This window comes from Boeremia exigua (genome assembly GCF_020726555.1).
Source record: "Boeremia exigua strain MPI-SDFR-AT-0100 chromosome Unknown C7974scaffold_7, whole genome shotgun sequence".
Lineage (NCBI taxonomy): Eukaryota > Fungi > Ascomycota > Dothideomycetes > Pleosporales > Didymellaceae > Boeremia > Boeremia exigua.
This window is the reverse complement of record NW_025763524.1, coordinates 956,000-982,297: the sequence shown is the minus strand read 5'-3', so window position 1 is coordinate 982,297 and position 26,298 is coordinate 956,000. Positions and strand designations below refer to the sequence as shown.

Below are 26,298 nucleotides of genomic sequence, written 5' to 3'. Positions count from 1 at the left end.
AACAATCCTACACCCAATCAAAGAAACATATCTATCTAAGCCTCGAAACATATATATCCACTGCATACCAGCTCCAAGCGACACCGTGAAATTACCGAAATCTGGTGGTGGCCTGTATGGTGCATTGGAAAGGTCCTCGGCCGAGGCATGGCTTGGCCTGGCTTGGAAACACAAAAAGAGACCGAAAGCACTAGGATGCAACTTAAACTAGACTGCCAACTGTTAGTCCCATGGGTGTCTTTTTGGGATGGGTATGGTGAGCGGGGCCTAGCAGATATTCCTGAAAGACTCCGCCCTGTTCGTACTTGGTAGCGAACAGTCTGCAAACTACCAATTGAATTTGTGGCCAACCAACTGACATTACTCAATCACTTCGAACGATATCTTACCCTCCCTCAGACTCCGCGTATGCGGGTCCGTGTACTAAATGAGTTAAGTCTTTAAGATTCAACTGGTGTTTCTATAGCCGAGACATCAGTGAGAAGACTCGCCATGAGCTACAATAGAGGTCTTGTCAAAAGGATTCCGCTCGTTTCCAACGTATATCACGCACTCGAATTCTGATAGTTTTGGGTGTTTGTCTGAAGGCGGAGTCTCGTATGTGAGGATGATCCGGGTTCTGAAGCATTTCGGCCAAGAGACTGACGATGCTGTGGAGGATGCTGCGCTCGTGATGTAATATAGAACGCAGCAGTACTCAAAGAAACAGTGTCAAGATATAGTGTGTATATGCGTACGGTTTGCTCACATACAACCATAGGACTTCAAAAACAAGGCTTCCTATTGGCTCAGCCTTATTCAAGCAACGCACCGGCTGACTATGACAGAACCCTAGCTGTTGTATGTATTTTACTCTTCTTGTTGCTTCTTTAATCGTGCCTTGGAGCTACCTAGGTAGAAATGGGGCTACTCCGGGGTGGAAACCGGGCTCGGGTCGGAGGAGCTGCGAAGCACTTCATTCTGGTAACAGTGTCCACACCTGCAAAAAGCCAGTCGGAAATCAAGTGACTAGGCAATATTGAAAACACCTAAGGAACTCATTTTCACGAACGTAGTCATGCATAATAATGAGGATCCTGTTCTATACCTAGCATTTGAAAGAGTTAGAATACATTCCCATGAAGCTAGCTGGTTGATAAGGCGCGGTATGTAACCCATATACCTAGTCTATGTAGAGAGCTCCTGCCCTGGCATTATCGCTGTTCTACGAAGCAAACTTCTCCTACGCTTCTTCTCCGGGTTCTTTACCATGGCTTTGCCCACGGCTTTGCCTTCTCCGCCGTCCACTCCTTCTGTACCTTATCTAAAAAGCGACAGAGATCCTTCATCTTGACATCGTTCAAATCCATGGCCCCAAACAACTCCTCCAGCGTATCAATTGGCGAGCTGGGACGAGACCCAGCTGGAGATCCAGGTCTTGACTTGGGTCTGCCCTCGCACCACCTATCGTCGAGCAACTTCAGATACGTGTCCATGTCGTTGTGCGTGCGCTTGTGTGCAATGGCGAACCGCTCGTTCATGTACTGGTTCCACAATGCTCCCAGGTCTTGCTTGACCCACGGATCGATTGTCTTGTGGCCATTGGGAGGCGTGCGTGGTTTCTTAGGCATCTCCTCATCAATGGCGTCTAGCATCTTGCCAATCTCCTCCTTTTGCTTTTTGAAGATGGTGCTGACCGTCTTTGATCGCATGTACATGCGGGCGCCCATTAGGGCTTTTAGTTTCAGTAGGGCGATTTTGGCCTTGTCGACGAGATCGGCGGATACTTTCTCGAGATTTTTTCCCTTCACGACGGATTTTTCTCCAGTTATGTATTCGCGCATTTTTTCGGCGTTGTAGAGGGTTCCCGCTCCATCCTTTCCTCCTTTATAAGCCCACATCTAAAGGAGAGTTAGATTTGTGTCGTCTACCTTGACATTACGATCATACTTACGTTGCTCTTTGCTGGAGTGTTCATGGTTGCTTGCAGCCACACAAATTCTTCTTCGCGGTTCTTTACACCGGGAAACGCTTGTGCCATGTGGTCAAGCGGCTTCAAAGTTTTGCCATTAATGGTAAGGTCTTGAGGATAACTGCCTTTCCACTGTTCCTTGAAATACTGGCAAAAGGTCAACTGTGCTGGAAGTTTGTTAGTTGTGTCTGGATTCTTGAATGTCTTTGAGGCCGCTTCTGATGTACGATCCACCCATTCAAAAAACTTAGCAACGGTCTGCCATTCTAGTATGTGTTCAATATGATACTTCTTCGCGCCTAAGACTGCTGTTTTAGTCTCTTGGTATTTAATTGTCTCGCAGAAATTGTCTGGGCTGTCGATCGAAAAGAATGGCGCTGCAGCAGGCTGAATTGGTCCAACAAGATCAGCATTAGTCGGTAAGCGAGACGATATACGACCGCTGTTATCTTCCGAGGAATGATACGTACCATCGACTCTGCTTTCGGATAACTCAACGCATTAAACGTGATTCCGCACGCGGTTCCCTTTTTGGGACGTCCTTCGTGATTGAGTGTCGTATCATCTGCACCAGGCCCGTTCCAGTCGTCATCATCATCACCAGGAGCCCTCTTTCCGAACTCTTTCTTGGTATTGACATCCACTCTGCTGCCGACAAATCCACCCCGATCTTCTTCGATATCGCGAGAGAGCTTTCCTTTTTTAGTCGACGTCTGCATAAGCAGAGCTAGTTGTTTGCAGTCCTTTGTTGGGCCAATCTTAATCGTCTTTGCTGGTGCTGGAGCCGGTGATGGTTTGACTGGGGTTGGTGGCGGCTTTACTGGAGCAGGCTTCACGGGGGCAGGCTTTACTGGAGCAGGCTTCACGGGAGCAGGCTTTACTGGAGCAGGCTTTACTGGAGCAGGCTTTACTGGAGCAGGCTTTACTGGACCGGGCTTCACGGGAGCAGGCTTTACTGGGCCTGGAGTGCGCGCATGGTTCCAATGGTGCTCGTCCGGACTGCTTGAATACACAAGATAAGTGATGCCCGCCTCTGCGTGAGACTCACCACTAGAGGCCTTGTCTGTTCTGATACATTGCGAGATAATAGCAGAAAATGCGACCTGGCATTCTTCGACATCCTGCATCGCTCCACCGCGACGCAATTCAAAAACAACCCCTTCTGATTTCTCGCTAATAGTGCCGACTTCTCCCAATGGAGTGTGACAAAGAGCAGACACCAGACGAGCGTGTAGTCCCGAGAGTGAAGTCATTGAGGTTGCCGGTAGAGGAGATTCAGGGTTGCAAGTGACAAGTCCATCGATAGTAATGGCGTGCAGCGCTGTAAGCGCTGTAAGAAGCGACAGACCAGCTGTACGCATGATGGAGGAATGATCGATATAAATAGGTTCAATGAGTGCTTTATGTCGATAACTCAGAAATGACTGTATAAGAAAAGGGATACTGAAAAGATGTGCAGAAAGGAGTGTCTGTTTTGCTCTTCTAGTAATTGAAGACCTCAGCATGTATTTATGTTCTAATGCTCTACTAACTACCATCTGAGCCAGCCATGCATCGGATCTCCATATATCTTGGCTTGACACCGCCCCAGCATTCTCCGGCTCATTTTCTCTGATGTTATACAGATAGAGACAGGTCACTTTGCATCATGAAACACTGTATCGGGATTCCTTTTAAGCAGTCCGAGGAGTGGATACTCTTTTTATCGCTCTCAAAATATCCACAACGCCCCAATGAGCCCCGTACGATTATACCGATACGAAAACATACAACGAATGTGCTTCCCTGAAGAGTTATCGCTTGCGTGGGGTAGGTGGACAGTAACGTGAGATGATTATAGGTAGGAGCCTTCATGGTGCAAATCTATTCTCGGTTGTTCCCAGTCCGAACGTCTTGGCCGCGTGCTTGGAGGTCTGAACGCCAAACACCTGGTTCGTAAGCCCTTGGGCGGACCTCAAGTCTCTACTTACTCTCTCCTCTATAGATACGATGTGCTACCGGAAGCCGCTGATACGAGCAATTGTAGACCTATGCAGGACGTCAAACAGCCTTGCGCCAAGGAGGTGTTAGGCGGCGTTCAGGCTGCGGTGGATACTCCTGTGACTGCCGAAGGGCTGTGCGACACCTTGCAAAGCGCTAGTCCATATCTGATAAAGTCATACAGGACATAGGTAAAACAGCCTTGCGCCAAGAAGGTGTCAGACGGCGTTTAGGCTGCAGTGGTACTCCCGTAACCGCCAAAGGGCTGTGCCGCTGTGCGACACCTTGTAAAGCGCTAGTCCACATCTGATAAAGTCTCCGGGTATAAATACACCAGCCTCCCCAATGCCTGACTGTCGGTCATCAAAAGGTGCGGTTCAGCACTAAACGGCCTTCGAAGATTCGAGATGGATCCAATTGTCTCAGATCATTTGCAGGATGTGCAGGAGCTGGCTCTTCGACTGCTCGCTCTTGACCAACTTCTCGGTCCCACCCCTTCGCATCAACAACAGGATATTGATCTGGACACCATCACCTCAGAAGATGTCAACTCCGAAGCCGTGGTTTGGAAAGACATTGAACCTTCCAATACAGCGCCCTTGTGGGATGTGATTGAGTTGTACAAAGTCGCGGATACAGTGCCCCGATTCGATCGCATTCCAGCAACTCTTGTCGACATCTGCAAGACATCGTGGCGAGGCAGAACTTATCAGAACACGTACCTCCATACCGGCAATGAAGAATCCCGCGACCCCACTTGCTCAGAAGTCCTACAGCTACTCCCAAGGCTTGATCGACTTCTAGAGATATCTTTGCACGCCAAAATCAATGCCATCGTGAGCTTGGGTATGTAGCTAATAGTGCCAACTCATGTGAGCTTAGGCTGACTACCTCAAGTGCCGCCTTTTCGATTCCTTGATCTGCCGACTGAGCTTCGGTTGCATGCCTATGATTACATACTCCCGCGCCAGCCGTATCTCATCCTGCGCAATATTGAGCCCCGCCGACATGCACTACCTCGTTACGATCTTGACGCTCTGCGAACTTGCCAGCAAGTTCATCGTGAGCTGGTTGATCACTTTTACAAAGACCAGGTGTTGGTTATGAATGCGTATGATCCGCGTAACGATTGGTGGGTCTTCAAGGGGAACAGTCCACGAGACCGGCTCATTGCTCAGAATATGAGGGAGGAAACACGATCCTGTTTCAAGAAACTCGAAATTCGAGTTCTCGATACAGACGAGGCTAACACTGACCGAAAGGGGCCGTACTGGGAAGCAAACAAGACAGATGTATGGGAGTGCGATGGGTACTATACAGAGACACTTGAAGCGTTCCCTAATCTTGAAAGCGCCACTATATCTTTCGAAATAGGTGAGAATAATCTCGAGTACTGGACAGGCTGGTACCATTCCCTCGGACATATAGCTCGGTGGCTCATCTCAAAAATACCCGAACACATACAGATATTGTGGGACTTCGAGCCTACCTCTGATCCTGACTTACAGGAGCTTGCTAAGGAATCAGAGGAGATCATGTATGAGCTCAAGAACGTGGTCGCCGAAGAAACAGCCAAGAGGGGAGGTACCGTCCAGCTGGGTACAAGACTGATAAAGGAACGTATAGTCACGCCGGCGACACTATGACTTGAGTGGCGATGGTTGTTGGGAAAAAAGGACAAACCAGTGCCTCCTTTTGTATGCGCTAAGAGAATGCTACGTTCTTGAGTTTCACGTACCAGACATATATTCCTGACAGACCCTCCTACAAAGCCTGCTCAATTGTCATAATCGGCAGAGGGCAATAGCCAGTATCAACATCGAAGAGCAGGAATAGGCCGCGTGACACAAAGAATGGGGAGTACCGGTTAGACAAAGGATGCAGAACAATTCATTAGAGCGGCCGCGCGAGTCTGTGTTCCGGCCCCTAATCTCATACAGAAGATATGTCCCCGTGTTCCTATTCAGATTCTAGGCATGACTTTGGATACGAGCGTTATATATCCGTTGTCAGCGTTCATTTTGACCCATCATACGCAGCGAGTGCTTCCACAATGTCGAACTTGCGTAACACACTTACAAGCCGACTACACTAGCCGCAGTCAAGATGGCTTCCAAAACACCCCTATCATACTCTTCACAAGCACATCTGAGGGAGGTATCCAGGCCGAGACAGCTCTGGATCTCTGATTCCTTAGCTCGCGCTGTGTGAGAACGATGTGTTTCACCGACATGCATCAAACGCCGCGCTCTTAGTGATTGTAGAGCGTCATATTCGTGGCTTGTATGACTGGTAGGCTGGTAGAGAACACTTTTTCTTAAGGCTGAGCGATTAGAGTAAGAATTTCATTCGATCGAGGACGGTAATCTCTATCTCGGCTTCTCTATCTCGGCTTCTCTATCTCGGCAATACACACTCAAAACCAAGTCTCATTTTTTCACTTACAACTACAAGACGTAAAAAAAACGCTTGCGATTTGCCCCGCCTCGTCCAACTAATATGCACATATTGTAATTGGATACCTCCTATTTTGAATGTCGTCGAAGCACCTCAGAAAACGACTCCGGCTGCACAGAGGGGTACTTTGCGTTGTCTAGATCTTCACCAAGAACAAGCTTCCCAGTCAGCACGAAATAGATCGAAGCGCTGTGCAGAAGTCACAGTGTTAGCTTGAGATCTAGCTACATCTCAGCATTACGACTTACGAGATAACGTTATTAATGTTGCCGGCGCCATCCAACTGTGTGGCTAGATCAGCGAGCGACCCATTGCACACAAGCGCAGGCCTGAAGCCGAACACAGACTCGACGTCTTCGGCGATATCCATGGCGCTCTTGTGGTCGGCTCGGACTAGAGGATGCATTGTTAATACTGTGGACTGAGTGCACGAGTCGATCAGACGGCCTACATTTGAAGAAACCAAACGCATTTGGATCAAGAGTCACAGCAGCGACGTAGTCTGCGCCTGTCTTGTACGAGATAAAATCCCACTTCTCGTTTCCGGAGCCCCAGTACCGGACTTCCTTCGCCTGCGGGTTCCAGAGACCTATGTAGTCGAGAAATGTCTCGATAAAGAAACCATTCAGTATGTGCACGCCCTTGACCCTGGACTTCGTAGTCAAGTAGTCCCTGACTTCGAGTGTGAAGTTCTTGATGTCCATATCAGTCGGATCGAGCTTGCGGAAGTCGATGGTGTAGTCGCTGGCGATGTAGCGCGTGATGCCTTCTTCTTCGCACAGGTCGATTAACAGCTTTTGGCCGTCGATCATGACTTCATTGCTCGCGAAATAGCAGCACACGACTGCATCGGAGCCGTGCACTACTTTCCGTAATGTGTCGGTGTCGTATGGTCCGCTCTGCACAAGGGTGACGCGAGAAGAGGACTTGAGGTCGTCTGGGAGCTTGGTGATGTCGCGCGAGGTGCCACGGATGTAAACATCGGGACGTTGCAGCAGTGATTTAGCGACGAGAAGTGCCAGGGTACTGCCGATACCAGCAATTGCGATTGTCGTAGGCATTGTTGGTAGTCGGGGGAGGGTGTTAGCTATAGGTTGAAGGGGGCGGAACAGGGGAGCTTGGTTGTAGAGACCGTTGTAAAAATGCACATCGCGCTTTTATGTTCATCTTCAACCTTGTCCGCAACTCGTCCGAACATCGTAAGTTTACTCTTGCCTGCTATCTGTTCCGGCTCTGGAGCTCTGTCGCAATATAATAATTGCACAAGTTACCCCCACATCGTACACTGACTAAGCCAAGAATCGAAGTGCACAATTGGCATCCAACACGTTTTCCGTTCACCCTACGGACGGACTCGTATGGCTCAGCCTTCACCACTTTCAGTGGCCAAACTGGGAAGTAGTGCTTGAATGGTGGATATTTTGTCGCAAAGGACACAAAATTAGCCTCAATCCTTAGGCCTTCTCTTGGCGTGCTACGTTGCAATTGAGTATCATGGGAATCGCTCCAGCATATCGACTCCAATATTGAATTGTCCGAGTTGTCCAAGAAAAACGTATGGGTACGGAAGGGACAAATATGATGTTGATGTTCGAGATCTACACAATTGTAATGTTCTGGAAAATGCCATCTTGATGATTACAGTGCATGAAAGTCCAGGGAAACACAGAAGAAGGAAATTTTTCTCCGCGAACGGATCGCAGTGTGCCTGTTGAAGCTCATTACATGTGTATAGTTGCCTGGTACTCATATCCATCGAGACGAATTCACATCGTAGCAAGCCCCTCTCAATGTAAGAGAGCGCAACGATAGAACCTCAAAAAACCGCGAACGTCCGTAAGGGCAGCGAGAAAACAAATTGATGCACAAAACGAAGGCCAAGAACCTTTTTCAGTTGCGCCCGGCGAAGTGTTCTTGCGGTGCGCTGGCAAGAAGATATGTTGATAGGAGGTCCTGTGTCGGTGTCAACCCATCCTTGAGCGTAACAGTACGCGCGAACCATTCCGATCCGTTCGTACTCTCCAGGAGAGCGTTCACAGAAGACGAGCCCTTGCCAATGACTGCCGTGGTAGTTGCGGGTGTGGCCAAGGAACAAGATGGAACATTGGGTTGTCCCTGCTTCTATGCTACTCCAGCTGCGAGGGCCGTCGGACGTGACGTAGTCCGATTGGAACCAGAAATCACATAAATTTGAGTATCCGCAAGCTCGTGAGTCGATGTCAATTTTGAACACATGGCGTGATTGTCTGGCAGATCTCCTCAAATATGCATTGACGCTGCGACCCCGAACCCTGATGCTGGCATTAGCCACGTTGCCTATCTGCGGGTGGCTCACACGGCGGTACGTAATGCCTAAACATGTCGCTGAAATAAAGGTCAGAGGTTCAAAGGTTATGGCGCCTCGTACGTGGACCCAAGACCATGTTGGCACCGGAAGACCGGACCTAAGACCTGGGAAGAACCCTTCATTTAATGAGTGCCAATTTAGGTCTTGCATCAATGTGTCCTTCCACATTCCTGCGACATATTCATCGTTTGGGCGAGATCGCATTCTCCGCGCAACGATCGCTGACAATGCCGGCAGTCGGTCTTTGGCGTATGTCAGTTCGAGTTCCGAGTATGCCTGCACAGTCGCTTGCCAGCTTCGCGCGGTATCTTTTATGGGCATCTTGAAAGGGATTCTTGATGGAATGTCAGTATGCAAAGGGTCTCTGTTGGTCCAGTCCAAGTCTAAACGTTGGCACTCCGACTTCCGCATTGAGCGACATTCCCATATGAGTTGGTGTTCAGCAAAGTGCACCACTCGAGAAGACAAGTGACGCTCTTGGAAGACCCAGGCTCGTTCTAACAGCGGACAATCACCGAATATGCCCGCATTTTGGGTAGATTCCTTCCTCGGCCCGTAATTCTGGCGCTGAACAACGTGCAGAATAGACGTCTTCAATCTTCGGGGCAGATATGGACTGCCCTGATCGGAGAAGAGTCCCCCGCAGCTGTCTTTGGACGCCGTTGCCGCAATTGTTAGGAAGGCGTCCTCGTAGATTCCAGCCATGGTAGCGACGGCCTCTTCCCAATCTTCAACGCTATCCTGAACAATGCCTGAACAACATTAATGGTCTGCTTTGATCGCACGGGATCTACCACGACTTACACAAGGCATCGATCCACAGGAACCTGAATCCAAGTCGAAGACATACCAAAACTGCGTCCCGGAAAGTCTTAGGCAACGCGGATATCGAGACACTTGCCTTTAGCATCTGAATTGTCGAGGATTCCAATCTGAAGGTCACGCCTTTGGATCCCCAGCAATGGCTCAAGCATATGTATGAATCTTTCGATGCTAGACGTTCTCTCAGAACCACGCGAGAGCCATATATCTCAAGTATGCGTTTTGGAAGATTGTATTCGACAGAAGCGCCTTTGTGAGCTGTGGGCTTCCTATAGGCGTCTCTGCGGCAGTCCGGATGATTTTGTGTACAATCGTCGAGCCACTGAACTAGGCATCGGGTGGAGTGGAGAGATGATGTGTCACCACCGAATACATGATCGGTGGGAAAGAGATGTTTCCTTACAATGTCTGCGTAAGAGGCATGCCATCCTGTGTCATCCGTTAGAAAATGATGTAAGGGGTACGCATGCATGAGAAACGCACCTCTTGGCTGAAAGATGTCCAACTCAATTCGCCCACCACTATAACCTAATAGCTGTAGTGTGGAATTTGCGTATTGTGAATATGTAGAACGATGTTGGATTATGACCATTACATGTCTGGGCACGATTGAAGCTCCGAGCAATCTTCTTTGCCCAGGACTTTGCTGCCAGGTCTGAATAGCGTCGAGAATCGTAGAGCAACATTGTCGCCCAACGTTTGCTCCTTCTTCGAGCTCGACGATGGATGCACTACCGGAGTAATCCGAGGTCAGCTTGCAGACTCGGCATTGCGATTCGTGAAAAGCAGAAAATCGGTGCGCATCGACAGGTATTCCCCTTGAACGACGAGACCGATTGACTGGGATCGTTTCGTCCTTAGTGTCAGAGTATTGAGCATTTCCAATATGGTGAAGGGGATTAGCGAAGGGGTAAGATTGGGGTTCCGAAGCAGATGAGCTTCCGCAAAAACTGCTCTCAGCAGCCTCGCTCTTGTCGCATTCGTGTTGCACTCCGTCACACTTAGCATCCATTGTACATTGATTGTTGTCTGTGCTGCCATGCTCCGATCGGCGTCCGAGACCTTGTATCGGCATCTCGTGTGTAGTTTCAGGGGCTGCACTGGAGAATTCGTCCCATTGTGACTCTGGGGCTGAGGGACAAGTGAAGTTGTTACTGTCTATGTATTTGGAGCGCCCGTGATACTCATAATCTTCGTCATCGTCAGTGCCTTCATCCATGGTGCTACCATCATGGTCGTCTTTGAGATAGGATTGCCAGCGTTCCAGTAGACTTGCACGACATCTTTGAGCGAAGACGCGTGATTGCAGATCTCGACAATTACTTAGGACATGCGGACTGAATGTTCGTCGAACCGTTGGCCGCTCTTTCATTGTCGAAAGGGTCGTCAAATGCGAAAGAATGACAGTTGGCGGTTATTGGGCCTGGCTCGAGGGTGTAGGAAGTATGCGCAGCGTCCGCTGGTGACGGCGTGTCGGATTGATGTGCTGATGCAGCTGCCGAATTGCGTAGTAGGCAGGTGGGGTGTAAGCCGGCTTCCTTCCCAAAGCTGACAAGGCCGCGGAGGCTCTTTCGCCTATACTCGTTGTAGCCTTGTGCATAGAGCTCGAATTCAATCATGTAAAGCATGATCACATATATATTGACAAAGCACTCGACGACGCTATCAACACCGACCAGGATATACAACCCAACTTAACGCACTCACTCGCGCTCACGCACCCCCCTCTCGTAGTCGTCCTTAAACCGCGATGCAAGCTGCTCGCCACGCCACTAACGCTATGAGCCAAATCATCCCGCCTCATTGTGCTCATAGCATCCTGACATTGTCGAGCATTCAAGAAGAATGACTACCTCCAGACCGCCGGAATTGTCCTGGTGCCTTTCCCATGGGCGGAAGGTCTGAGAAGTCCGTAATGTCTAAAACGGCGTGTGAAACTTGAACCAAGGAGAAGACCCTCCAACCGTCTGACAAGAATGATCTATAACAATTTGACATCATAATAAGTTAATTGAGTAAAACCTTCACATACGACCACAGGACGTTGAAAACAAGGCTTCCCGTTCGCTCAGCCCTATTTAAGCAACGTACCGGCTGATTAGTACTCAGGTGGGTGACCACTGGGGAATCCCAGCTGTTGTATGTAGGATTATTCTTTTTGCTGCTTCTGCCGACTGGGCGTGTGGTGGCGGTGATGCTTATCGCGAGCATCTTGGTGATTGAGGCTGTGCAGACGGAGCGTGTTGCTGAAGGAAAGAGCGATGCACGCCCCACGTGACTTCCTTTTGCAATCCACATTCCCATTACTGCCAGAACCAAAGGACGTATCCAAACTTTTGTGCGTAATCGTGATAGAATCGTCACTGCGCATGACCTTCGATCTGCCTGACCTGGTAAGCGCCACTGCGCAATTTCCATGCCGCGAATTCAGCCTCCAGGCAGCATACTCCCGTTACAGATACTCCTCTCACACCCCCACATCAACAACATCCTGCTCACTCCCCACCCACCTCGCACTCTCCCACGGCCTCACAACCGCCAACACCTTCGCCTTGACGAGCCCCAACGGCAGCGGCCCAAAAAGCCTCGAATCGCGACTCCACTCCAGATTATCCCCCGCGAGCCAACAATGCCCCTCGGGCACCCTGACAAACCCTTCTTTCACATTCGCCCAATCCCCCTCATCCCCGTCCTTTTCGATATCCCCGTCGCGCCGCGCCGCGCTCACCACCGCGACCACGTCGCCCGGCATGCCGAGCACGCGCTTGCAGCCCCGCTGATGAGGGAAGAGTGGGTGCGTGTACGTCACGATGTCGCCGACGCGGATCCCGCGCCCGCGGCGGTGGAGCGAGGAGTACAGGATCCAGGGGCGCGTGGTGTAGGAGTCTGGGATCGTGGGGACCATGCTTATGCCGCTTGTGGGGCCGAGGAAGATCAGGTGCGTTGTGACGATGTGGTAGATTAGGCTGCCTTTTAGTACTGTCTTGCTGGCCCCTGGGTGGGTTAGAGAGTGGAAGGGGTATTGGGGGAAGGGGACGGACACCAGAGGTCGCGCGCTTTGGGGCCGAGGAACGACATTGCGAGGATTCGCGTGGAGGTAGCTCGCGTGGAGTTGTTTCGCGTAGAGGTAGTTCACCGGGTACGCATGGCTGGGCGGGCGCGCTGCGGTAAAATACTGCGCAGCTTGTTGGCGGTGTTGGTGATGGAGGTGGAGCGACGATGGATTGAAGCTCGAGACAAGTCCGGCGCTAGCGAGCTTACCTCCGGTCTAGCACCACATGGGGCGACGTCAAGTCTTGATCACGACTCTGCGTTCAAAAAGATGTTGGTCTCAGATGAGGTCGTTGGCCTCAGAGACGCAGAGCAGGCTGCTACAAGGTATAGTGTGCTTCGTGAGACTTGTTCTGAGCACAGGCTGACCGCGTGAAAGGCCTGCACCAACGGGTCTCGCTGCGGGCGCAACCTTGGACGATGCTGTAAGAGGTGCATCCAATTCTCATATTACTCTCTCGATAAACCACTTGCCATTCATGCATTTCCCAATTGTAACATAACCTCCCCTTCTAAGCCCTCCAGATCTCATAACAACCTACCACGACCTCAACCCCTCCACCATCGACACCCTATACTCCGACCCCTCGCCCCTGGAATTCATGCGCTACGTCGCCCGCAACCGCCCCTTCGTCATCAAAAACAGCGCCGCAGACTGGAAAGCCCGCCAACACTGGACCGCCGCGTACCTGAAGCGCGCCATGGCCGGCCACTCCGTAAACGTCTCGCTCACGCCCCACGGGAACGCCGACTCCGTCGTGTCGCTCCCGGGCGGCGGCCACGTGTTCGCGAAGCCGCACGAAGCCACCGAAGACTTCGCGGCTGTGATTGATGCCATCAGCGCCCAGGGCCTGCAGTCCACCACCGAGACTCCCGCGCCCCGCCACATCCGCTACGCGCAGACCCAGAACGACAATCTGCGCGACGAGTACGCGCCACTCCTCGCAGACGTGCCGCCCAGCATCCCCTTCGCGCACGTCGCCCTCGACCGCGCGCCCGACGCGATAAACCTGTGGCTCGGCAGCGCGGCGTCGCGCACCGCGCTGCACAAAGACGCGTATGAGAACCTGTACGCGCAGATCCTGGGGCGCAAGCACTTTGTCCTCTTGCCGCCGTCGGACGCCGCGTGTGTGGGTGAGCGGGGGGTGCTGGCGGGTACTTATGCGCCGCGCGACCCCGAGCGGGAGGGGGCGGGGGAGCTGGTGCTTAAGGTCGATGAGCCGGAGGCGTATGTGCCGTGTGCGCTGTGGGATCCGGAGACACCGGAGGTGAATGCGACGAAGTACTCCAGCTTGGCGCGGCCGATCAGGGTGACGCTCGAGGAGGGCGATGTGATGTATCTGCCGGCGCTGTGGTATCATCAGGTGCGGCAGAGTTGTGACGACGAGGGGCTGTGTTGCGCAGTGAACTACTGGTATGATATTGATTTCGCGGGCGGATTTTGGAGCACGGCGGGGTTTGTGAGGGCGGTGGGTGTTCTTGGGGAGGAAGGGGGGAGTGGCTAGGATTGCGTAGGATTGTGTGTGGTGTCTCCCCAAGGTCACCCCCACTGAAACCTCTCCTCATCGACCATGGTGCCTTCCACCCAGCACGTTTCCACCCACCCAACGCCAACCATCCGCGCCATGCTCGAAACCCCTGTACTACTTCTCTGATTACCGTCTTGAACGATGACATGTGTAACGCTCTCCGCGCCACAATCCACCACTGCACCCCCACCAAACCGGATATAGTTCGCCGCGATCTTCGCCTTCAGACTCCAAACCAAATCAACACTATCCTGCACCGCAACCCTAGTACCCACAAACATATAGCTCTTCAGCCGCGCCACCTCGCCCCCATGCCCCTGCAGCTGACTCACAAATGCGTGCCTATCAAACTTCTTCGCAGCCGGCTTCTGCATACCATCCAGCAGTCTCCGCATCTCCGCCACATCGCCGACGTCTCGCGCATACGAGTCCCCGTTCCTATCCACATGCCCCTCAACAACATCCAAGTCCTCGTTGCGCAGGAAGAACATGTGCCGATTCGGCTCGAACGGCAATAAGTACGGGAGTGTGTTCGCGTCGGCGGCGCTCTGCGCGATGCAATCAGCGACCCACAAGGGCTTGAGGATGTTATTGGTATTTCGTTTCTCGAGCGCGGCGACTTTGATAAGCCGCTTGTCGGCGATGACAACGAGGTTCTTGTCCGGGGATGCGCGCTGGACAAGCGTGGCGCCGTGCGCTTTGACGAGGGCTTCGAGGGCGGGTTTGGGGGACTTGGTGGGGAGGAGTTGGTCCGTCATGATGTAGAAGGACAGACCCTCGAAGAGCTTAGACTCTGGTCCAGCGTAAGGGGTGGTGAGAGTCTCGTTGCCGGCGATGACGAGGGGTTTCTTGGTGATGCGTGGTTTCTTGCGGCGGTTCTGTTCAATTTTGAATTCCTGCTGTTTCTCTTCGAGCGTCTGCTCGACGTTTTCTTGCAGTGCGAGCCATTCCTGGATGCTCAGCGCTTGGTCCCAGCGCTTGTCGACGCGCAGGCGCTTGAAGCGTGGGAAGCGGAGTGTGCGGCCCATGCGGAACTTGTCACTGCCCTCGACGCTTGCTGCTTTGCATTCGATAACAACGGACTCACTCGGGAGGATCCACTGATCGGGTCGTTCGTACTGGCGGTTTTCTGCATGGCCCCCGAGCTCGATGGTGGATGGTGGACGTCGCGAATCCCAGTCTCTCCATTTGCCCTCTGTGCGACCTCGTATGGCGGCGTAGTCCTCGCGACTGAAACCTCCGCCGACTTTGAAGAATGAAAAGCATTTCTCGTAGTCGGGGTCATCCGGTTTGGCATGTTGCTTCACGCGTAAGCCACACAGGAAGGAAGAGTGAGCGCCGCCTCGGTGGCCTGAACCGAAGTAGCCGCCGACAACGACGCAGTCCAGCGACTCGCCGTACTCGGACATGTACTCGGGCTTGACTTTCATCCAGTCATTATTACGCTCGTTGAGACGGTACATGGATCGGGGGTTTTTCAGCACCAGGCCTTCTGAAGACTCAGCTACGACCTTTCGTAACGCGGGCTCAACCTCGGTGTGGGAACTCGCGTCGATATATGGATGGATCTCCAGACGCCGGTGGACACTCGTCACTGCCCCCTCGAGTGCCCGACGGCGGTCTCGCAACATGTACGGCGTCAAGAGCGTGTCGTTGAGATAGACGCAATCGAATACGCGGAAGAGCGGGCGTTGGCCAGTCTTCTTGTCGGTCTTGTTCTCCTTTTCTGATATCGCCGCAGTCTTCAGCGTACCGAACCCAACAATGTGGTCTGTGTCCATGTCCCAGGTGATCATCTCGCCGTCAAGTATGATGTTGCGAATGTTCTTACCAAACGCGTCCGTAATGAAACGTGTCAAAGCACCGGCTTCCTCGCCTTCGAGGTGTTTGCCGTAGAGGTAGGCATAGTCTTTGGCTTTGCGCGACCAGAAGCCAAAGACTCTGCCGCCTGGTGCCTCTGGATCCTCCATCATGTGCAATTGCATGCGCTCGCCGTCAAGCTTTTCTTCGATCCAGAAATTGTCATCGTCGGGGTTTTGTTGAAATCTGGACACGATCTTCTCGAACGAGCCCCCCTTATCTTGAAACTGCGCAAGCTGGGGCTGGAAGCATTGCATCACGCTGAGACCTGTGTCGTCACCTTCAAGTCGATTCTTCGTGTCATACAGCTCCCAGCAAACCCGTCTTAGACTTGAGGAAATGTTGAAGAGCTGCTCGGCATCAGGGTGCCACATGTCGAGGATCGTCTTCTCAGTGGCTCCAATCTTCATCTGACGGAGGATCATGCGGATCAGCCAGGTCATCTCCTCCGCGTTCATCCTCCGATAGAATCTATTAAAGATCTTGACTTGTTCCTCTTCTGAGCCGACTTGCGACAGCTTGTCTAGGGCACTGTTGACCTCAGCAACACTCATGTCACTATACTGAGTGCGCATTTGGCGACTGGAAAGGACCTCATAGCAGCGACCGGCAAAATCACCAGCTGTCGATGACGAGGCTTTGTATAGCTGACCGGGCAGCTTCCAGTTGAGCATCTGCTTTGCGTCGTCTGAGTCCTTACTGATCTTGGTGAGTTTGATCAGGACTTTGGCGATAGCCTTCTCCTTCAGGCCGTACATTGCGCGGTCACGATCCTTTTCGGGTATTATCAGCCGCATTGCTGGGTAAAAGTCGTTGCCGACGTTTTTGCGCCAGTCTTTGATGTAGCGTTCAATAATGTTCCTCTTTGCCTCGTGCGGCGAGAGGTTGGAGTGGCCTTGAGGGCCGGCTTTCCTACGCGCGCCTACTGGGTGCTTCCTCTTCTGCGTGTCCATCAACGGGTCGAAGAGATCTGTAAACAGTGTGTGAAAGGGCGGCGTCTTGTGCTCGTTCAACGGCCGTGTTGGGTACTTGTCATTGAGCTTTTCCTCCTCATGGCCGTACATGAGGGTGCTCTCGCGCACCGCCTCGGCGTCGCGCATGACAGTATCTTCGCCCATGGTTGAAGCATTGGTCTGAGGCGACGAGGGCTGTTTATGATATTGCAGTTGAACAGGCAACGGCAGGCAGACGCGCTTACTGTCGCGCTGTCACGTGTGCACTAAGACTACGCCGGGCCTAGCGCCGTTCTATTCTGGGTGGACCCTGCAAGCGGACATGGGCATGTTGTCGTAATGTTCCACCTGCACTTGTTCTCTGCTCAGTCGCTCGTTCAGCCTTGCTATTTCTGCTCCTTTTGTCTACAAACGCTCCCACCGCCGCGGACGAGGCCCTCCACACCACCACGCAAACTTCACAGCGCTGAGCTCAATGGGCGCCAAATGAGCAGCTCCGCCCGTAGCCGCAGCGTCGCTCCGCACTCGACCGGCGATACGCAGTACAATGTCCGCGACGCCGCCCTGATTGGAGCCGCGTCGGCCTTCGCCAGGCCACCCGCCAAACCTCAGCACCTCAGCAACACATACACGGGCGGCGGCAATGGGGCCCTCCTTGCTGCCACCAAAGTAGCGACAGCGGCCGGTTCTCCTGTGCAGAGAGATTACACGGGCGGTAGCTCGCGGAGCGCCAGCCGTCCCCACCCCTCGCCCGGATACGTCAGCAGCTCGAGCTCCCTGGGCGTGCCGGACACCCACGTCGACCGCGCACCGTCGCCGTCGCACACCGCGGCCAAGCTGGCGGCTGCGCGCCTCAGCCCTCGACGGCCCGCCAAGGCTCCCGCCATGGTGAGCGAGCGGGACGCCAACGAGCGCGATGTGCTGCCGCCCTCGGGCAGCGTGGGCAGCGTGCTGGCCCGCCTGGAGCAGCAGCGAGCTGTGCAGCAGCCACGCGGCAGGAGGGGCAGCACCGGTTCACCATCTGTCGCCGATGCAGCCAGTGCAGCGCCGCGCGACAAGCCCACCGACGACACCCCGATCCCGCCCACCAACTCCCTGGTCAAGATGTTCGAGCAGAACCGCCCAGTCACCCCAACGCCTGCTGCTCCATCTATCGTGAAGAACTCCGTGCCCCCCGTCAAGTCGCCCAAGCCCCGCCGCAATTTCACACTGCCGCCTGAACCGGTTGATGACGCTCCGCTTGCCAAGGCCAGGACGAGCAGCCCGCCACCCGTACCCAAGACAAAGCCCTCGGTCGACAGTCAACGGTTGCAGTTCACTGACGGTACGCGCGACGCCCCTCGCTCCGTCATGCCCCAGTCGCAGAATGCTCCATTGAAGTCTCCGCCCATCAAGCAGAAGCCAATACAGCTGGCCGCGCTCAACACCAAGGCCATCTCCGGACCTGCGGCATCTGGCCAGGGGCGCCCGAAATCGCAAGAATTCAAGCGCTCAGCATCCTTCCGACGACTGTCGACATCGGTGGAGAGCAATGCCCCGTCTTCGCCCGCGTCCTTCAAGTCGGCTCAGGAAGAACAAGAAGAGGGTGAGAACATCAAGCTGGCCCTCACACCTCCAATCGAGGACGAAGGCAAAGAAAAGCCCGCCCTTCCTCCGCCAAGGCGATCCAACACCCGCAAGGCCGAGTCCGTCCCTGCTGATGCCAAACTGCTGAAGCCCTCACTGCCACCCCCTCGACGGACAACGAAAAGCTCCTCGCCCCTCCCCCCAACAGACCGCCTCCTACCACCCGAACACTTCTCGCCCCCCAGACCGTCCTCTGCCACCGGCTCTGTCTACCACAAGCCCTACCAGCGCGAATCCGTCAAAGCCATCACCAAGCACATGACCGGCGAATCCCTCTCCAGCGCCATAATGGGCGCCGCGCTCGCCTCCTCACGCAACTCGTCCCCCAACCCCGCACCCCAGGACCTCTTATACCCCCGCAAACCCCCACACCACCACCACACGCCCTTCCATCGCTCGCCCTCACCCCCGAAATCCCAACCGCCCAAACATGCCCCCGGCAAACTACGCACCACAATGCGCAAAGATCCCTCGCCCCCCTCGTCCTCGGACTCCGAAAACGACTTTAAAGGCAAAGGCAACCGCCGCCTCGGCCTCAAAGTGCGCAAACACCCCAACAAGCACCACGAAGGCGAGCGCAAGCGCTGGCGCGACCAGATCTCCGAGCGCGAGCGCCGCCGCTACGAGGGCGTGTGGGCCGCCAACAAGGGCCTGCTGCTGCCGCCTCCCTCTAATACCGCAACACCAGAAGACGACCCCGCGCAGGACGTCCACGGCCTCGCCGTCCGCGAGATCTGGACACGCAGTCGGCTGCCCACGCACGTGCTCGAGGAGGTCTGGGCGCTGGTCGATGGGCGCGAGGTTGGTCGGCTCGCTCGCGGGGAGTTTGTGGTTGGGCTGTGGTTGGTGGATCAAAGGCTTAAGGGGAGGAAGTTGCCGACGCGGGTTAGTGAGAGTGTGTGGGCTAGTGCGCGGGGGGTGGGGATTAAGGTCAAGGTCAGGGGGTGAGAGTGCGAGAGGGGGGTGTGGGTGGTGTTGGTTTGCTTTCGAGATACCCTTGTTGAATTGTTATCTTGTCTTTTCTGTCTGTCGGTCTGTCGGTCTGTATGCCTCCATGTTACTCACACTCCACCACCACAGCCCCCTGAGTGCCCTGTTGCAATTCTTGTTCAATGCTGAGGTCGACAATAGCACTCTGTATCCAGATTACGCACAGTGTTCAGCGATTCGGGTTTGGAGATGTTGTTAGTGCTGTTGTTTCTCAAGGTCGGGAAGGCGAAGTGCAGACCGCATTGTGGCTCAGCGCGAGAAGGATGAGCACAATTGGGGAAAGGTTACGTCGTAAGGAGACTGCGGTCGTCAGCTACAGCGCCACAATGCTCTTACCTGACAGCCATCTTAGCACGCTACTGTCGCGAAATGACGCATGAGGCCGCGAAGGCAGCCAACAGGACGCTAGCCATGGATAAGCGCCACTTACAGTGCTTTATACAATAGACCTACTGGTGCACTACTAGTATGTAAGCCCTTATACTAGTCTTGGGAGGGTTCGCATAGTTTCGAAAGCACTGATACACGCGTTCAATACATTAGCGGTCCTGTTAGTTCACTTCTCGATCTGATTGGTCCGCTCGCACTATTCGTCGAAAGCACATTAGGCGCATTCGGGTCGCAAGCTTTGCCTTATTGCAATTGGCCTTGGGTGGCCTTCGTGTATATAGGCCCAAATGGGACAGTATTTTGTGCATAATGCAGTATCGATTCGACTTCCTGAGAAATCCAGCCTGCGCACAATATGCCGATTCAGTCAGGCTCTGAAGGCAGCACTGCTCAAGATTGTGTTGAGCAACATCCTTCTTTGGAGCGAACACAAGATAATAATGGAACTACTTCCGGAATCAGTCATACAGCTTCCGATGGCATTTCTGCAGATGCTGATCTTATCAAGACCCCCGGGGACATGGACGACAAAAGTCCGCCTGCCTACGGCGACATTTATGGGAACGTCCAATACAATAACGAAGAAGGCCTGGATACTAGTACTTGTGTCGCTGACGACGGCCGTGTCAACATAAGGATCAATCTCCTTCATCGCCGTTTGTCACGGATCTTGACTCCTGCCGTGGATCAAAAGCTACGGGACGCTCAGAATCAATCGCTCGCACCTCTGCCTACTGCGTCCCCGCCACGCTTAAATGTCGTAATGCAGGTTGTAGGATCGCGTGGAGATGTTCAGCCTTTCCTTGCGCTAGGAAAGCTCTTGAAGGATACCTACGGCCATCGCGTACGTCTTGCGACCCATCCCAATTTCAAGGACTTTGTTCAGGAGCACGGCTTAGAGTTCTTCAGCATCGGAGGTGATCCAGCCCGCCTAATGGCCTTCATGGTTACCAATCCTAGTTTGATGCCAAGCATGCGCAGCATAGCAAGCGGAGACATTGGACAGAGACGAAAAGATGTCGCGGAGTATATCCAAGGCTGTTGGCGGTCTTGCTTTCAAGCTGGCGATGGCATGGACGAGAATCACTCAGAGTCCCAGGCAAAAACCCATACCTACCCCGGAGTTGTTGCGAAGCACTTTGTCGCCGACCTCATCATTGCCAACCCCCCGAGTTTTGCCCACATCCATTGCGCCGAAAAGCTGGGCATTCCACTGCACATCATGTTTACAATGCCTTATTCTCCGACGCGGGCGTTTCCCCATCCGCTCGCCAACATTCAATCCTCCAATGTTGATACGCCCCTTGCCAATTACATCAGCTTTGCTTTGATAGAACATCTCTCATGGCAAGCTCTAGGAGACATCATCAATCGTTTCCGCGCAAAATGCCTACAACTGGACCCTGTGAGCGCAATCCGAGGCCCTTGCGTGCTCCAACGTTTGAGAGTTCCTCATACCTATTGCTGGTCGTCTGAGTTGATCTCCAAGCCGAAAGATTGGGGCTCACACATCTCCGTCTCGGGTTTCTGCTTTCTCAAGGCGCCCGACTACACTCCTGCTGCTGAATTGTCGGAATTCCTTAGCAAAGGCCCAGCACCTATCTACATAGGATTCGGGAGCATCGTTCTGAAAGACCCTGATGCGATGACCCAACTCATATTTGAAGCCATAAAGAAGACTGGCCAACGTTTCCTCCTTTCCAAAGGCTGGGGCGGTTTAGGCGCAGACGAACTTCAGGTTCCTAATGAGGTTTTCATGCTGGGCAATGTACCGCATGACTGGCTCTTCAAGCATGTTTCTTGCGTTGTGCACCACGGCGGTGCAGGCACTACGGCTGCAGGAATTGCTGCGGGTCGACCCACCTTGATTGTTCTGTTCTTTGGGGATCAACCGTTTTGGGGCGCCATGGTCGCGCGTGCTGGTGCAGGGCCTGATCCTATCCCTCACAAACAGCTAACAGCTTCCAAATTGGCGGATGCTATTTCCTTCTGCTTGCGTCCCGAGACTTTAGATCGTGCAAAAGATTTGGCGAGAACGATTGCCGAAGAGCAGGGCTGTGAAACAGTCGCCCAGTCCATACATCGGTCTATAGAGCCTGACCATCTTCGCTGCTCCCTCGCACCATCGCGGTGCGCTGTGTGGCGTGTTAAACGTACCACGATCAAGTTGAGTGCCTTTGCTGCTCATACACTAGCTCAAGCAAGCCTTCTTGATCTGCAGGATATCAAACTCTCCAGACCTCGAGAGCATTATGTCGACGAAGGACCATCTGATCCGATTTCTGGAGGGTTTACAGCTTTTTTAAGAGCGGTCAGTGGGATGTCAAAAGGTTTATACGATGTTCCATCAGAGACTTGGAAAGCAACGCAGATCTCGACTGGCCGGAGTTCCGATGGTATCCCTGATTCGTCGAAGACTCATCAAGATTCCAGGCAGGACAAAGACAGCCAATCGAGCCAAACTCCCAGCGACGAGCGTGACAGAATTCGGCCAACTGGTGTACACGTAAGCAAAGGTGCTGGACGATTCATCAAGGCTGTTGTCCAGGGCCCTGTTGACATATCAGTCAACCTCACCAGAGGAATGCACAATATCCCCAAACTATGGGAGGATGAAAGCGTACGACCCCAGGAACGAGTAAGTGACCTTAGATCAGGCTTCAAGGCATTAGGACGAGAATTCGGATTTGGATTCTACGACGCCATCACGGGTCTCGTCACTCACCCTATAAAAGGCGCTCGGGACGGTGGCGCTGGCGGCCTTATCACGGGAATTGGAAAGGGTGTAGGTGGGTTTCTTCCAAAGCTGGGTGCGGCTTGCCTGGGCATACTCAGTCACATGTTACATGGAGCTAGTATGGAGGTACAGAAGCTGTTTAGTAGTGATGTACAGAGCTATATTGTAGCCTCAAGGGTAGCTCAAGGGCACGAAGTGTGGTTGCGTGGCTCAGATGCTGAACGGCAAAGTGTTATAACGAACTGGAATCTCATACAGGGCCACGTAAAGGGAAAACACAAAAGTGGATGGTTAGATAATGTTACAATTCTACCACCACGCAGTCTTACGATTGAGGTTAAACGTTCTTTCCCTCTAGTTCGATCTAGCTACAACTTCACTACACCTATAAAGTCCACCTCCCTCGTATTTGCTATATGCAATCCAAACATTTCCCTACGCTCTCTCGTCTTCTTCCAGCAAAATGTGTGCTCATCAGCCCGAACATGACTTTTACTCATGATACTGGTTCCTTGCAATTGATCTTCGAAACGATAACTACTTTTGTCATGTCTACTTCTTTGGATTCTTGTGCAGCCGCCCGTGCCATAGCCTTCTTTTTCCACCTGGTTTTGAGCTTGTAAATATCCATTCTTAGGATCTATACAAGATGAGCAGTGACGCACAGATATTAGAAGGTAGGATGGCTGTGGGTCGCATGCGTATCGCGCTTATTGAGTAGATGGGAGCATATCCGCAACTGGTAAAAGTCTTAAAACATCAGCAGTATAGGAGTGGCTTTCATTGCGTCCAATCATCTTGAAACACGTAGCCAGTCAGATCAGGCAACCGAGGTGTGCATCTTAGCGACAAAACTGACATTTCTGCAGTCGGAGGCCGCATAAGATCACGTTTTACTGTACGTCAATTTTCGGACGAATAGCATTCGAATTGTCACCACCACGAACAATTCCATACCTTCATGTAAGGAGTGGACGAATCAAGTTCAGACTTCCGAGAACATGATGGCAAGTGCAAAGCGATGCCCCATCTGCGACAATCTCCAGTCGAGCTACGAGCCTACCGGAACCAGCCATGAAGTACGCAGGGACATTATCCATAAGAGAAGCTATGGACAATTCAGGTTGTCAAGTAAACAGGGCTGCTCGATGTGTGGATTTATTCAGGATGCGATCCAACACTTTGATCCGGATTCGAAAGATGCTTCGTTAGCATTACTACGAATTGCTCACACGGGTGCTTGTGTCATAAGTATGAGTAACTCTAGTTCTACTCTACAGGTCTATACTCCACGCGGTGAGCATCAGTTCCATGTAGAAAGTGGGGTGAAGTTAATATTTGACAGGTTATCCGCCAGCCTGGCCTGGCGTTGTTAGAGGCGATCTACTGAGCTCGTCCGCTGGTTCCCAGGAGGCTTTCGAGTTTGCTCAAAGATGCCTACAAAAGTGTGATACGTATCACCCAGAATGCAAAGCCTCGACTACGCAACTACCAACACGCCTCATTGAGATCTACCAGGACCAAACCAGCTACGTACGGCTTGTAGAGGCCAAGAGAGGTCATAGTGGATCATACGTAGCCTTGAGCTATTGTTGGGGTGTAGGAGACAATGTCAAGACTACACTTACAAACTACAGCCAGATGCTATCCGCCATTCCAGTGGCAACACTACCTCAGACACTACAGGATTCTATCTCTATTACCAGGCAGCTGCAGCAAAGATATATCTGGATCGATGCCATATGTATTATTCAAGATTCTGCCAGTGACTGGGAGGCAGAGTCTGTAACAATGGCGACTGTGTATCGCAATGCGTACCTGACCATAGCTGCAGGAACAGCCGAGGCGGCCACAGAAGGATTCATGACACACCAGTATCCAGCTGCCGACTTTCCTGCACCGTTTCAGATACCTTGGTGTAACAAGGATGGTGTTCAGTCTGTGCTAGCTGCTCGCATCATACCGGGTTACGAGATGCATGGTGACGGTGTGGAAGGTATTCCCTTGGAGACCAGAGGGTGGTGTTTGCAGGAACAACTGCTGTCGACTCGAATTCTCACCTACCGAGAAGAAGAATTGTATTGGACTTGCCTTGCTTCGAGCTTGTGCGAGTGCAGCTTGCGAGATCACATGGCGAGCCAGCAGATTCGCACAGCCGGAGATAGCCGTATACCTTACGCGTCTTTATTTCAAATCACAAAAGAAGAAGCCTGGGATAAGTGGAGATATGTTGTAGAGGACTTCATGCTTCGCTCACTCACCAACGAGAGCGACCGGCTTCCGGCCATTGCAGGCGTGGCTACAGTGATACAGGCAATCACCGGATCAGGTTACTTGGCAGGACTCTGGACCGATAACCTGCTGCCCGGTCTGATGTGGGAATCGGCGCGCCTAGGCTGCTCGACTCTCTCGGCGGAACCCTGTGCCTCGCGTCAATACATAGCGCCTTCGTTCTCTTGGGCAAGCTCTTCCAATATCGCACAGTATGGTAAAGCTGTGGACTCTTCGCTGGAAAATCGAAACACGACTTGGATCTTCAAATGCAAATTACTCGATAGTGGGTGCATCCTGCGAGGCAGCCATTCCCTAGGCCAGGTGGAAAGTGCTTTTATTCGATTGACAGGACCACTTTTGCGAGCCACGCTGCGGAAGGAGAAAGGCATATACACTCCAAATGGCGATAAATGGATAGTGTTGTGGGATGATGTCTCGCTCACAGTCCGCGCCGATGCGCGGTTGGAGGAGTGTGAGGCCACGAGTGCAGAAGGGCTTCTTGAGAACACTGTTTGCAGATCGCCTCACGGGTCTCGGAAAGAGATCGCGCAGGACGGCGCACCTGTATTTGTTCTCTATCTTGGGAAGAGGTCTGGTAGCTACGCCGGACGAATGAGGTGGTCTCGCATGTTCCTAATCCTAGGAAGATCGCCTGTACAGGTCGGTGCATATGTGCGGTTAGGTTCCACTGACCAGGGCGGCTACGGTGATCCAATAAAGTTGAGGCGTCGCCAAGTTGGGTTTCAAAAATCAGAGATAACCTTGATCTGAGTTTGCGTAGCTGCGTTGAGCATGGTACCTAGCTAGGTACTGCACCTTCATCTCTTTACCGAGAGCTAAGCTCTGTTCGCAAGGCGCAGAAAACCAACAAAGCTTTCAGCGCTGCTGTTTCGCTGCTTTAGATACAGGATACTCTCTTCAGTGTTGCTTGGTCGTCGAGCAGGCCGCGCAGGCCACTGTAGGAACCAGCACCGTATCCGCGGTCGCTCGCTCCGTTCGTCGGGACACTGACAACAATGTCGCCCAGCAGGATGTTATTCTTCTAATTGGTAGCATCGTCGCCGATCCCAACCATTAACCCAGTGTGAACGTTTGCGAAAAAGCCAAACAAGTTCTCGAGCGCTTCCTTTGCTCTCATTAGGTGCCACAAGCGCCTGGTCTGGGGCCGGTGGATGACTGAGTGTGGTCTATCGCCGGTTCGGCAGTGTTTTTGACAGATTCTCCGTTGACCTACGAGTTCGTCAGAGTGCTCTTTTTTGGGTTGTTAGACGAGCAGCATGCACACGCAGTCTCCGTGATACTTTTGTGACTGTACGACATCTCCACTCGCA

General features: G+C 52.8%; 10 protein-coding genes across 10 annotated transcripts; 5 read left to right on the top strand and 5 right to left on the bottom strand.

Annotated features, from left to right (window-relative positions):
- Positions 1-1,244: 1,244 nt before the first annotated feature.
- Positions 1,245-3,078, bottom strand: C7974DRAFT_455592 (uncharacterized protein; the record flags this gene model as incomplete). Its single annotated transcript, XM_046145971.1, has 3 exons — positions 1,245-1,880; positions 1,934-2,113; positions 2,422-3,078. 3 exons carry the CDS (start codon positions 3,076-3,078, stop codon positions 1,245-1,247), a joined length of 1,473 nt encoding a protein of 490 aa, XP_045996258.1.
- Positions 3,079-4,305: 1,227 nt separating this feature from the next.
- On the top strand, positions 4,306-5,637 carry C7974DRAFT_425138 (uncharacterized protein). Its single transcript, XM_046144461.1, has 2 exons — positions 4,306-4,777; positions 4,829-5,637. Exons 1-2 carry the CDS (start codon positions 4,339-4,341, stop codon positions 5,575-5,577), a joined length of 1,188 nt encoding a protein of 395 aa, XP_045996257.1. The 5' UTR covers positions 4,306-4,338; the 3' UTR covers positions 5,578-5,637.
- Positions 5,638-6,456: 819 nt separating this feature from the next.
- Positions 6,457-7,449, bottom strand: C7974DRAFT_455590 (NmrA family protein-like protein; the record flags this gene model as incomplete). The annotated part of the gene is made up of 3 exons (XM_046145970.1): positions 6,457-6,577; positions 6,637-6,781; positions 6,840-7,449. The coding sequence occupies 3 exons, from the start codon at positions 7,447-7,449 to the stop codon at positions 6,457-6,459; spliced, it is 876 nt and encodes a 291-aa protein (XP_045996256.1).
- A 755-nt stretch (positions 7,450-8,204) lies between these two features.
- On the bottom strand, positions 8,205-10,029 carry C7974DRAFT_312461 (heterokaryon incompatibility protein-domain-containing protein; the record flags this gene model as incomplete). The annotated part of the gene is made up of 2 exons (XM_046138366.1): positions 8,205-9,487; positions 9,540-10,029. 2 exons carry the CDS (start codon positions 10,027-10,029, stop codon positions 8,205-8,207), a joined length of 1,773 nt encoding a protein of 590 aa, XP_045996255.1.
- A 1,497-nt stretch (positions 10,030-11,526) lies between these two features.
- C7974DRAFT_360688 (peptidase S24/S26A/S26B/S26C) lies at positions 11,527-12,757 on the bottom strand. The gene is made up of 2 exons (XM_046139695.1): positions 12,599-12,757; positions 11,527-12,551 (listed from the first exon to the last, which is right to left on the bottom strand). Exons 1-2 carry the CDS (start codon positions 12,633-12,635, stop codon positions 12,025-12,027), a joined length of 564 nt encoding a protein of 187 aa, XP_045996254.1. The 5' UTR covers positions 12,636-12,757; the 3' UTR covers positions 11,527-12,024.
- A 110-nt stretch (positions 12,758-12,867) lies between these two features.
- Positions 12,868-14,131, top strand: C7974DRAFT_202078 (cupin-like domain-containing protein). Its single transcript, XM_046136796.1, has 3 exons — positions 12,868-12,935; positions 12,988-13,040; positions 13,134-14,131. The coding sequence occupies exons 1-3, from the start codon at positions 12,880-12,882 to the stop codon at positions 14,111-14,113; spliced, it is 1,089 nt and encodes a 362-aa protein (XP_045996253.1). The 5' UTR covers positions 12,868-12,879; the 3' UTR covers positions 14,114-14,131.
- On the bottom strand, positions 14,131-17,152 carry C7974DRAFT_202075 (DNA ligase 4). Its single transcript, XM_046136795.1, has one exon. The coding sequence runs from the start codon at positions 17,113-17,115 to the stop codon at positions 14,149-14,151; it is 2,967 nt and encodes a 988-aa protein (XP_045996252.1). The 5' UTR covers positions 17,116-17,152; the 3' UTR covers positions 14,131-14,148.
- A 166-nt stretch (positions 17,153-17,318) lies between these two features.
- C7974DRAFT_425135 (uncharacterized protein) lies at positions 17,319-19,524 on the top strand (the record flags this gene model as incomplete). The annotated part of the gene is made up of 1 exon (XM_046144460.1): positions 17,319-19,524. Exon 1 carries the CDS (start codon positions 17,437-17,439, stop codon positions 19,522-19,524), a length of 2,088 nt encoding a protein of 695 aa, XP_045996251.1. The 5' UTR covers positions 17,319-17,436.
- A 952-nt stretch (positions 19,525-20,476) lies between these two features.
- C7974DRAFT_360679 (uncharacterized protein) lies at positions 20,477-23,391 on the top strand (the record flags this gene model as incomplete). The annotated part of the gene is made up of 1 exon (XM_046139694.1): positions 20,477-23,391. The coding sequence occupies one exon, from the start codon at positions 20,477-20,479 to the stop codon at positions 23,180-23,182; it is 2,706 nt and encodes a 901-aa protein (XP_045996250.1). The 3' UTR covers positions 23,183-23,391.
- Positions 23,392-23,599: 208 nt separating this feature from the next.
- Positions 23,600-25,899, top strand: C7974DRAFT_396142 (heterokaryon incompatibility protein-domain-containing protein; the record flags this gene model as incomplete). Its single annotated transcript, XM_046142044.1, has 2 exons — positions 23,600-23,989; positions 24,039-25,899. Coding segments are annotated over exons 1-2 (1,990 nt in total), but the record flags the coding sequence as incomplete, so codon positions are not given.
- Positions 25,900-26,298: the final 399 nt, after the last annotated feature.